This window comes from Megalops cyprinoides, chromosome 19 (genome assembly GCF_013368585.1).
Source record: "Megalops cyprinoides isolate fMegCyp1 chromosome 19, fMegCyp1.pri, whole genome shotgun sequence".
In the NCBI taxonomy this organism is placed as follows: domain Eukaryota; kingdom Metazoa; phylum Chordata; class Actinopteri; order Elopiformes; family Megalopidae; genus Megalops; species Megalops cyprinoides.
In genome coordinates, this window is record NC_050601.1 from 21,110,386 (window position 1) to 21,122,124 (window position 11,739).

At 45.4% G+C, this 11,739-nt stretch overlaps 1 protein-coding gene across 1 annotated transcript; it reads left to right on the forward strand.

The window, feature by feature from the left end:
- On the forward strand, positions 1-5,094 carry LOC118795042 (meteorin-like protein). The gene is made up of 4 exons (XM_036553387.1): positions 1-389; positions 1,305-1,702; positions 3,397-3,456; positions 4,692-5,094. Exons 1-4 carry the CDS (start codon positions 292-294, stop codon positions 5,009-5,011), a joined length of 876 nt encoding a protein of 291 aa, XP_036409280.1. The 5' UTR covers positions 1-291; the 3' UTR covers positions 5,012-5,094.
- Positions 5,095-11,739: the final 6,645 nt, after the last annotated feature.

An 11,739-nucleotide genomic window follows, 5' to 3' on the forward strand; every position in this document is an offset into this window, starting at 1 on the left:
CACACACACACACTGCTTTCATCTCCTTTCAGTGAGGGTATCAATAAGTTTCGAGAAACCATTGGCTGAGTCAAGCGCCTTGAAAACGATTTGCAAGCTTCGCACTCCAAAGCGTGCGCAACCCCGCGTCCGGAAGCACATGTCGCGGTGTCTATCTCCATGGTTTGCGTCTCCCATGTCCTGCGCTCCAGCGCCTGCCAACAATCGACCATCTATCTCATCGGTTATGTTCTGTGCCTTGGCTGAATTTAGATTTAATCTGCACGTGTTTTACCATTGGTGGCAGCTGCAATGTGGTCAAAGAAGAGCGATTATGTGAGACTGAGTTGCCTGCTACTTCTGCACTATTTTACCACATGTGCGGCGGATCTGTGCAACTGGAGAGGAAGGTGAGCTACTGACATTAATGTTATTTCTGTGTTCAGCGTTTATTGTATTGCATAGTATTTATGCAATTGAAGTCAACATTTGTTCCTGTCGTCAGTTTGTATATAAAGGCATAGAATATTGTGTTCTGTACCAGGTTTGAGGTACTTGAAAAGAATAGGTTTGGTTATATATAAAATGAGATTAAATAGAGTGTTATGACTAACCATTAGCATATTTTTATACATAAACGAGTGACTTTTGAGATGACTACCGATGTGGGCAACTCTGTGCTTATCCATTTAAAATGGATAAAATCCATGTTTTATTTTTTACACTTCCATTTTACAGATTAACCTTCGTTTTTTGGCATATTTCATGCAGGGGTGAAATTATTCCGTCATTGGGTTCTCTGCTTAAGTTTTACAAGGTTTATTGTGATTCTTTTTACAAGTGAACGGCTGTGTACCCGAGCAGGCTATGTTTTTTTTTTAACATCGGTACGAATACATAAGACAAAGAAGTTCCAAAAAGTAATATTAGATACCCGCCCAAGCACACAATTTTTATGTAAAAGACAAGGCGATTAATACCTTTTGTTTAGAAACGTTTGACATTGCCATTGGGGGAAATTTGACGGGCACATTGGGTAATTTCTATCTGTTCGTTGACCATTTTTATTTTAAATAACTGTTAATTACAAAGTGTAAACGCGTAAACGCGTTATTTGTTTGTTGTTAGTTTTTTTTTTTTCTAAAAAACGGTAAGACTCCTGTGACACCTAGTTTATTAGAAAGCCTATTTCATGATTATACATGGACATTAAATTCTGTAACATTGCAAAAAAAAAAAAAAAAGACGAGTCTGATTCTCAGTTTTTAATCTTCGTATTTCAGAGTTTTGTAAGCATTTTCGCTTTCCTTGTACCTGTCTCGCAGTGGACTTGCGCGGGAGCCGCACTCTCGGACCGTGCAACAGGTGCGGCTGCGTTGCACGGAAGGCGCGGTGGAGTGGGTGTACCCCAGCCAGGCCTTGCGCATTGTCCTGGAGCCCAACCTGTCCTCTACGCGCCACACGACGATCTGCATCAAGCCTTTCCGCAGCTTCCGCGGCGCCAGCGTGTACGTCGAGCGCGCCGGGGAGCTCAGCTTGCTGATGGTGGAGGGAGGGCGGCCCGAGCAGGTGCACTGCTTCCGAGCGGAGGGACCGCAGACGCCCGCCATTTTCCTGCAGGCGAGCCCCCAGAGGGACATCAGCCGCCGCATAGTGGGGTTCCGCTACGAGCTGCTGGGTAACCAGAGCACCGCTCCAGACTTCCGTGCTGCCGTTCTGAAGGGTAAGAGACCCAGTGCATGCGCACACAGCGAGTCTATGACTTGGTTGAATGGTTGTATATTGCCATGCCTTTTTTACCTGTGATATGTTTTTTCTCCCCATTATAAAGTACACCCAGGTGATACAATTCCGGTTACAGTGCTGTATGCTGTAACGATATCATATACTCAGAAAGTAAATTAACCTCAAACGTAAACCTGATGCAGAACAATCCAGTTGAACTGCAAAGCACAGAGAGGTCCATATCTCCCCTGACTGCTCCTGTCATGTAGCAGGGAGAGGAGGGGCCTGCAGGAGGTCAGAATGAAGCGCTCGATCATGGCAGGAATTGACAGCCCATAATACGGAGCTGGTTAAATTTCAGCATTCCGCGCCGTCAAAGAAGAAAGGATCGAGCTGAGAGAGAGGGAATCCCCTGGTGGGGTGAAGCGGGGGGGTTCGGATGACTGCCATTCCTGGCATTCTGAAGACTCTGTGTTTGTGCGCGTCTGGAGCAGCTGGGATGATATCATGCATCGCCCAGGAGAACAGACAATGGCGTTCGACAGACTCGCCCTCTTTGAACAATGGCAGAAATGTTGCAACGGGCACGGGCGATTGCCTGGGGGCAGGTGTGTGGGGAGGGAGGTCAAGTCAGGGGCCGGGGGGGGGTAGGTACAATTAAAGTCTAAGCATCGGGGTCAGCACTAATCCAATCTGCTGACTGAGTGATGGTGTTGTGACTGATGCGATCAGAGAGCAGGCTGCACGGCACATTCCTCCCCCGAGCCCCTCAGTTCTCCCATAAGGCCAGTGGGCAGAGGTGGATGAGGCCGCCTCGGCCTCTGGCCGTTTTTACACTACACCCCCTCACTCCATTTCCTGCCAGTCAGTCGCGCTGTCGCACCAGGTGCAGACACAACCGTCTGCCCCAGGGCTCCCCAAATCCGTTGCTGTGGCCTCCTCATTCGCGTAGGCCTCAGTTCCGGCGGGTCTCTCGGTCAGTTGAGGTCACTGAAGATCTTGCGTTTAAGTGCCTCCTTGGTTTTGTCTTTAGACCACTGTTAACAGAGTGCAGGTTGGGGTTTTTTATGTTTGCTTTTTCCCCGTGGCCTTAATTTTGGTTTCAGTCAGCAGTTTCCCACTCTGTCATTGTTTAGGGCTGCATTGTACTGTAACCTCTGTCCAAAGGCCTTCTCACAGGTGGCAATACAGACAGCTCAGACATTACTTGCCTGTAATGTGTACCCTGCTGAGGAGGAAGTCCTTATTTACATATTATACTCATTGCTCAAGGAGCATGCATCCAGCTCTGTTACAAGCAGGCCACAGAGAACAGGCTAATATAAAAAAGGCAATTCAGACTAAAGATCCATTCACAGCATGCTACACTCGAGTAGAGAAGGGAAGCCAGCAGGACAACTGTTGGACCCTGTTTTGGGAAGCACCTGTGAGTTCTTGTTGCAGAGATGCTCACTTCGGCTACGCCCTCAGCCCGGCTCCCAAAGTCCCCGTGCACAGAAAACCCTTGTCCTGTTTAAAGTGAAACTGGCTTAGCTGAGGCCTTTCAGGAAAGTGAGCTCTCTTGCTGCCATGGCTGTGTCCCTGCAGTAATCAGGGGAAAAGGGAGACAACGTTCACCCCGGCGTGCAGCAACGGGGATGTGATTACCTGTGTCCACTGTTCTCATGGCCGTCCCTCTCTCTGTCCCTGCAGTCCTGTGCCGCCCCTGCAACGACACCGAGCTCCTCCTGGCAGCCTGCAGCAGTGACTTTGGTACGTTCCTGCTCTTGGGGCATCGCTACGATGGGACTGACACGGCCACTGACAGGGTCCACTGAGCAAAGCCTCTTTCAACTGCATTTGCTGCACTGAGCTTTAGATACATGTCATGTTTCTGAATTGATATTTCTGATACTTGATATCTGACTCCACGAAATGAATGACTCACCAGTTACGGGAATTCTTAATAGTTTACTCGACAATTATTTTCTGAATCAACAATATCGGTCCATCAAAGGTTTATGAATTATTCATATTTATCTTCACCAAATGTTTTGGAATTAATATTTAACTTCACAAAATATTTCAGAATCATTGATATTTGAGTCCAGCAGAGCTTTATGAATCATCAGTATGTGACTCCACGAAATCATTTTGAATCGTTGTTGTTCAGCTCTGCCAAATGTTTTTTTTCTGATTTTTAACTCCTCCAATTACCCCTGCCAATCAGTGTCTTCAGCAGGGCCTTAAAGAATAATTAGTGTGACAGAGGTCCCTGACAGGAGTTTGGGGGGGGCGGATCTGTTCCCAGACGGCCGCTCCCGTCCCGCTGCAGCGGGGCCTGACAGATGTGGGGGCTCTGCTGTCACAATGGGGGGCACAGGGGCTTAAGACGCCAACAGACCAGAAGCAATGGCCCCTTTGAACTGACTCCATTTATGGGTTGACTTCTGTGGCCTAATCCCACAAATCGCTATCATCGACTTTTTGATGAGAGAAAATAGCTGGCTAATGAAAGTGTAACTGCTCAGTAGGACTGAAAGGGAAGGGGGTGTTACGTGGAAGAAGGAGTTGGGGAGGGGAGTTGGGAGTTGGGGTTCAGGAGCAAAGGATGATGTTCCCCTGACTTTTAACCGCCACCCACCCCCCACCTAAACTGCCAAGACGTTCAATGTGAAGGGAGGCAAGACCTATCAATTCAAATGGCCTTCAATACCATACCAGTCTAGTATTTTTAAAATCATAGGTTTGGGATTGAAGACAATGATGACATACTGATTATCTCGTGAAAATCTGACATGGCAAAATTTTATTTCTCTCTGTTGGGTTTTACTGCCAAAAGCCATGCTGGGAGGAATGATGCATGTTTTAGTCAGTAATGAGGCCAAATGAGGCTTCAGTAGAAAGGCTTAGCTATAATAAAAAACAATAGATACAAAGAATAGATGCAGTGTTTAATAAAGTAATTAATAATAACAAAGACAATGTGTCTTCCTCTTTCCTTCCAGTGATTCGGGGCTTCATCAGGAACGTATCCCATGATCCCGAGCGGCAGACATCTTTGGTGTACGTGGCAGAGGGACGGGTGTACCGGCAGCGCAGCGGGGTGTTTGAGCGGGAGGCGGGGCCGGGGGGGGCCTGGGGGGGCCACGTCCACACGCTGCTGCAGTGCCGGGCAAGGGCAGGGGGCGGAGAGTTCCTCTTCACGGGCACCGAGCATTTTGGGGAGGCCTGGCTGGACTGCGCCCCCCGGTTCAAAGACTTTCTCTCGGTGTACCGAAAGGCCCAGCGGGCCAGGATCAACCCCTGCGAGTTCCCGCTGGACTGACCCCCATCCCCTCTCTGCCTTGCCTGCACTCAGCAGTGACGTTTTTCTGCCGACGGACCATGGGAACCCCATGGGCGAGGATGCTTAGCACCTGTGCCTCCATACTGGGGGCCATTCATTGAGGGAGCGTCTGTGTAGTGACACAGATCTTGTCCACAGCAGTAGTGGTGCAGTGGAGGACTTGGGGATTGAGATTTTTTTTTTTTATATATATATTTTTAAAGTCTTCATGTAATCTTTCCTAAAGAATTGAATACCTTCAGTGTGAGGCCAAGACCCAAATTTACTCCAGCTGTAAGGATCTTGGTCGTTAACTTTGAAAGAGGAATCTAAGCCTTTAATTGTCTTGTTTTGAATTTTGTGTCTCAGTTGTAGCTGCCACCAAAAGCTGAAAAGGTAACACTTGCTTAAATGCATTTCTTAAATTTAAAAACAATGCATAATGCTGAGAGATTGAGTAGAAACTTGAATTTTGACTCTTAGATGTAAAATGGTAAATACCTAGTAGAGAAACAAAGAAGACCAAATGTCTGAATATCAATGTTCATATCAAACAGGGCATAAAATAGATTTTTTTAGCTGATAGATTTATATTCACACATTTGGTTCAATACAGGGTATTCAACAGGACATAATAAAATGTTAGATTTTTAACTGAGATGTCTTAGGAAAATGCACTTTGACTATTCCTTTTATCACTGACTGCACAATTAAAATGCGTCTTTAAGTGATTATTTTTTAGTAAAAAAACAAACACAAAAACTGGAATGGTAACACACAAATGATGCCAGATGTTTTCCCCATTGTCAGGGGACCTTGACTCATACTATGACTCAAATAAGCACTGTAACTCAAATAAGCACTGTGACGTGAATGACAAAATGAAAATGATGTGACAAGAAAAAGGTGGTTCCTGTTCAGAATTACTCAATGGCCAATGATGTAAATTACCCTCTCCGGAAAATATGGGAATGTGTACAGAAGTCAAAAGTGTGACGAATTTGGAAACTGTGGTTCTGAATGTCCTTGCGTGTCACTAAAGCGGTATCTTGAGAATTCAGAGACTGAGAATTATTGAGAATGACGCTCATATGAAGCAACAAAATTGACTCTTTGGTTGATGTTAAATGGGTATGGCTGGTTATATATGTATGAGAATAAACCCCGGCGTTAGCGTCAGGCTTTGGAAATGTTTATGAACTTGACACAATATATGACTTATTCCGATGTGTCTACAGCTATGGCTGTAGAGAGGTTCCCTTAATAGTTTACTGTGTTTCACTATGGAAACCCGCGCTGTAGAGCGAAAAACAATTCTGTGGAATTAACTGCCTTGTGCTCTAGTCATCCACTAAGATGCATTATCAGCCGTTGGCAGTGAAAGCACATTATTTAAATTGTACGTCCACCTTTAAAAGAGGAATATTGTTCAAGTAAAAACACGTTCGAAATACGTTCAAAACATGGAATTCATGGAAGATAATTAATGGATATCAAACTTGTTGTAAACACTTTTATTTTGTGCCCTCACTTTGTGCTACACGAAAAAACCTCATCCAATAACATACAAAGTTTATGAGATGCTAAGAAATGCCAAACGGTACATCACCACAAGAAATAATAAAAGACGGATTCTATTTGATTCTTTTGGGCTTTTGCAAAATGCCTCGTAGAGTGTTCATCATAAAGCGTGAATCGGTCCCCTATGAAGTCTGCATGGGTTGCCGCACCGATAGCAGTGGGCTAATTTAAAAGAGCTGCTGGAGAGAGCTGATGAACTATGAGCATCTCTTCCTTGTCTGTGTTTGCCTCCTGTACCATTTCTCTACTTTTGGTCAATAGCAAGGATGGCTACTCGATGCACACTATTTAATCAGAGCTCGATGCACCCAGCTCTAATCAGAGATAACCTTGAAATGGCAACAAGAAAACGGTCAACATCTAATGGCTACTTATGGGGTGAAATTCACGCAACTTTGTTTGACGATCCAAATACATTTCTGATGCAATACCAAAACATCCCTAGCGAAATTGGTATCAGATCACAAGTTTTTGTGTTTGTTATAATGATGGACTTATCAACTGCGTATGGACGCGAGAGATACTGAGCGTTTTCTCAATAAAACGAGCTAATAAACGGGGGATAAGACCCTAAGAACATTAAGGCTCATAAGAGACATGAGCGATAAAGAGGGAGGCCTTTGTCTCTTTTGATATATCTGGTGTGAAAGAGCCTTTAATGGGACGTAAGGCCTAATCTACTCTGGAGCGCATAATAGCGCCCATTCTGAGGAGAATGGCCTTTGGAGGCTCCAGTGCAGCATTCGGACGTGGGCCTTTTCGCGGCGAACCTCCGCCCATTATCGCCAGTATTTCGCCCAAATGGACTAGCTGTACCGTAAAATGATATACAAATGTGTCTCTGAAGGAAAAGGCGGAGGAGAGACTGAACCGGCCTGGGAAACGGAGCCCGGCAGATGTGATGTGCTCGGGGCCCAGACTCTGGGGTCGTCAGCTGGCACCTCCCCTAACGGAGCACAATTAATTGACTTTTAAAACGACTCCTTTTTCTCCCTTCTCCACACTTCTACTTGGCTGAGCAGGATTCACAAATTGCTGTCTTGAACTTTTTATTGGAACTAAATAGCTGCCAATGAAAGTGTAAATGACTTTGGAGTGAATGAGGCGCACACAATAGCCCTACCGTGACAAGTCCTCGGCCGACATAATGATCATTGTCGGGCTTCTGTCAGTAAGGAGGCTCAGGGACTCATGAATCTTTAGGGGCAAATTCAGCCGCAGAGCTCCGTCCCGCTAAAGCCTCCATTGTTCCCGTGCCCTTTCTCTTAGGCGGAGAATAAGCCGGCCGATCGCCATCCTCACTCCTTCCTGGTGTCCAGTTCGTTCGTTTTAGCAGGCTATCGTTCTTTCACGTGCTGCCTGAAAAAAATAAAAATTCTCTTCGCCCAAAAATACTGTTTGCATTGATATTTTGGGGGCACTGAAGGAGGTTTCAGAGTTCAGGTTTGAAACACGCTGCCGGGGTTGAATTTAGCCCAATGATAACCATTACATTAATGCTTGCTTTCTTGCTTACTATCCTTGCTTAACTACGCTGATACCTTTCAGTAATTGTCAACATTGAATCATTTAGCTGATGCTGTCATCCAATATCACTCAACAGAATGCGCCACAATGCATTCTCTGAAGTACCATAAACGCATTGCAACGATGTAGAAATAAAGCCTACAATCTAAAAAATAAACATAAAGCATGAACGCAAGCAACCATAAAAGGAATAAATGAGAAATTGGAACTATTTTTGATTGAGTCGCGTAATAGTGCTTAGGCACCAAAGGACGATTTCCATTGGGTTTTAAAGACAGGCGGAATCACGTCATTTGAGAGCACTAAATGAGGCGTGAATAACAATTGAAATAGAACAGAAATGGAAAAAAAAAGTTTACAAAACAAAACACATCCTGTCTGCTTCCAACAGAGTGTGTCCGAAACACAGGAACCAACATGTTATTCTTTACCTTGGGTACATTAATCACACATGCTTTTGCGGCCACCGATTGAAGGCGTACCTGTTTTACGACGGTAACAATTGCGCGTTGTAAACGCATTTGCAGACATACACAGTGGACCGCAGGTGCAGAAGAGAAACACGGGGAAAACTGCAGGAAAGTATCACAGCACGACTGCATGCCACCACCACTCTTTATTAATTATAAGGTTTTGATAGGCAGGTCTTTACCTGAGCACTGAGCTCCAGACCTGACTGGTGATTGCATGAAACAGCACCGCTGGATTTTCCATCTTGTCATATGCAGTGAACATCAAAAAGGCAGCGTGGAGTGTTTCTTTCAGAGCATAAAACCTGGGGAACAGTTCTTGGCTGACAGCACCAAGCATTTTTCAGAACCTGCTTGCACGGGCCCACCGCCTACATCTTTTATCAAGCCACTCAAACGCAGCCTGTATCTACCAATGGATTGCAATGGTACGATCACCATTCATTGGGGGTTGGGGGAATCGGAACAGAAAACAGGCTTCTGCCTAAACCCCCCACTCCCAGCCACATCAATTCCCCCCCCCCCCCCCCCCCCAGACCCCCTCCCCCTACCCCCAGCCTGGGGCCAGCGGGTTTTCCTCGGAGAGCGGACCAGGAATCCCAATAGAGGCCTGTACCCCTCGTGTGCCTGCGGGAGTCCGCAGACATTGGGGGTAATTGGTTTACGCGGCGCCGGGGATGCGGTTCCCATGTGGGCCACTGCTGTGCGGCTGTACAATGTGGAACAGCATGACACCCAGCGCGCATACGAGGGCCCATCCGCAGGGCCACAAAGCTCGGCCCGCTCCGGCCCTCGATTTTCAGCGTGTCCTTTCTCCCCCATCTTCGCTCCTCTTTATTAATTGAATTTTTTTTTTTCCGGGGAAAGCCGGATTGTGTCGCCCACCGATTCATAAGGTAATGAGTTGCAAAGATCTGCCAGAGCGGGAGAAAGGCCAGTCCTCACACCTGCTTGCGAATTCACTCTCCGCATTGACGCTGCTCCCGGACACTCTTGGAGTCCCTGTGAAACTGGCACGAACAAGGGCTGAATGGCCGACTCTGAAACGGATTCAAAACAAGGTGCGCAGGGTTGCGTCAGAGGCGCAACATGTCACGTTCAATGCTCTGGACCGCAAGCCGTGCAGAAAATTAAGTTTAAGAAGATGGATCACACCCCACCCCTCTGCCAGTCTTTCTCTTGGGTGAAGAATGAAGGACCATCTTCGCCCACATGGTCATCATGGTCAGATGCCATGGCCTGTAGAACTAGACCCTGTCTGAGCCTGAGGAACAACCTTCAATAGGAAAAGAATGAAGAAACCAGGAAGTGCTTTGCATTTCCGTTTACTTCTGACGAAATAGCTCTCTCCAATTGCATGGAGGGAAGCCATAAGAAACCTGGGTTGCAGTTTCCCGTTTCGGATCAAAAGTTGATTTTATCCAGTGCCTTCGAGTGCCTAGTATTGAAAACCCCTTCCAACAGGCACTTATTCTACAGGTAAGCTGTTCCCCTCTAGGCTGATATTCATCGTATGCTATTAATTCACACTTTCTCTCAATTTCTGCACTGTAGAAATACCAAAAACAAGACATTTAACCGTGATCGCGTTGAAGTTGAAGGACTTTGAGTGGTTTTGGAATTATTTGCCTTGATGTAATTATGGAGGCATTTTCAGGCATTAAAAACTTGTAGTGTGTTCTAAATCTGCCATCCTCAAAGGTAATGGCCATTTCATTTCACTGAACTCACATGCCTTACAACTATGACACCACTATTGTTTGAGACAGATTTCAGACCCACATCCCAGTTTACATGGAAGTGACTGTTGTACAAGATCTGTACCACCAGGGAGTCCATTACTGTTGAGTACAGACAATGTAATGTTCCAAAGGCCACCAAGCAGACAGAGGATCAGATGTGCCTGTTCACTCACAGCCAGGACCTTTCTCTCTAAATTACAAACGATTTTTAATGCTTTTTCATCATATGCCTGAGCTTCAGGCCATTGACAATTAGGATAAAACAACTGACTGTCCTGGTTATAATGAGCTGCCAGCAGTCTGTATTGCATTACAAACCTGCATTTTAACTCAGCTGATTTTACTGGGTAAGACCACATCTCTGGCAGTAATGCATCTGAGTGATGCTCTTGTTGTTTGAGGCTGTGGATGTCTGCCTCTGATCAATTAACCTGACCAAGGTCTTAACCAAAATCACGGAGGAGTAAAGGAGAAACTGATCCCAAGTCAGCATTTGGGGGTACAATCTATCCTACTCTCTATGAGTGGGGTATAAAGTCATGGATTGTCAATTCAGAGGTCTTACAATCACAAGTTTCACAGCTACCACTTAGTTTCAGAGGCACGCTTATGGAACCTCTTTGAAGATGAACCAAAACAAAAAAAACATGTCTAGCACCAAGACAGCTGTCCATTCCTAATTTGACAAGACGGGAGAGATCAGCGGTGTATAAAAATACTGTACTCTCAAGTACTATATGGTCGTGTATTGTTTTCTAAAGGGTTTGGATCTTCTCAACATGGGGTACTGCTCCTAAAACAATCCTAAATATTTTAAAGTGGGGCAGTACTGTTGTCCCCCTTGAACAAGGCGCTTACCCTGAAATTCACCAGTACATATCCAGCTGTAAAAAACGGATGATATATAGGCTATATAGGCTAGTCTGGATTTGAGCTACCGTTAAACAAATAATGTAACATGATATAATAGTTGAATTGAAATAAAAAGTCCCACAGTGGATGGGGTAGCATGGAGCAGTTGTCCCTGACAGGCTCAGTACTCACTGTGCCTCTATCCAGCATTCTGTAAATGGGGTTAGAAAAGCTCAATGTACTATATCTACAGCTCAGCAACAACTTAACAATGACTTCAGTCGGCCTGTAAGGTGCTTTGGGGTTAAAATATTGAGTAAACTCACAAAAGAAGGTTTACAGGTGACTGTGGTCACAGTCTTAGCATCAGGGCACAACAGTATTTTAATGGGCTCTGATTTATATCTGGGAAACAAAAAAGGTGAGATTCACCTTGCTGTCCAAAGTCCACATTAGAATGCCCTACATTTCTGCTAATGACCTCAACAAGACAATTTATGAGAGACACAGAATTTAAAAAAACAACAAAACAAAACATTTATTGTTCATAGCGCTC

Coding starts and splice junctions, on each gene's coding strand:
- LOC118795042 (XM_036553387.1), top strand. CDS start 292: ATGTGGTCAAAGAAGAGCGATTATGTGAGACTGAGTTGCCTGCTACTT. Junction 390..1,304: donor CTGTGCAACTGGAGAGGAAG/GTGAGCTACTGA, acceptor CCTGTCTCGCAG/TGGACTTGCGCGGGAGCCGC. Junction 3,457..4,691: donor AGCCTGCAGCAGTGACTTTG/GTACGTTCCTGC, acceptor CTTTCCTTCCAG/TGATTCGGGGCTTCATCAGG.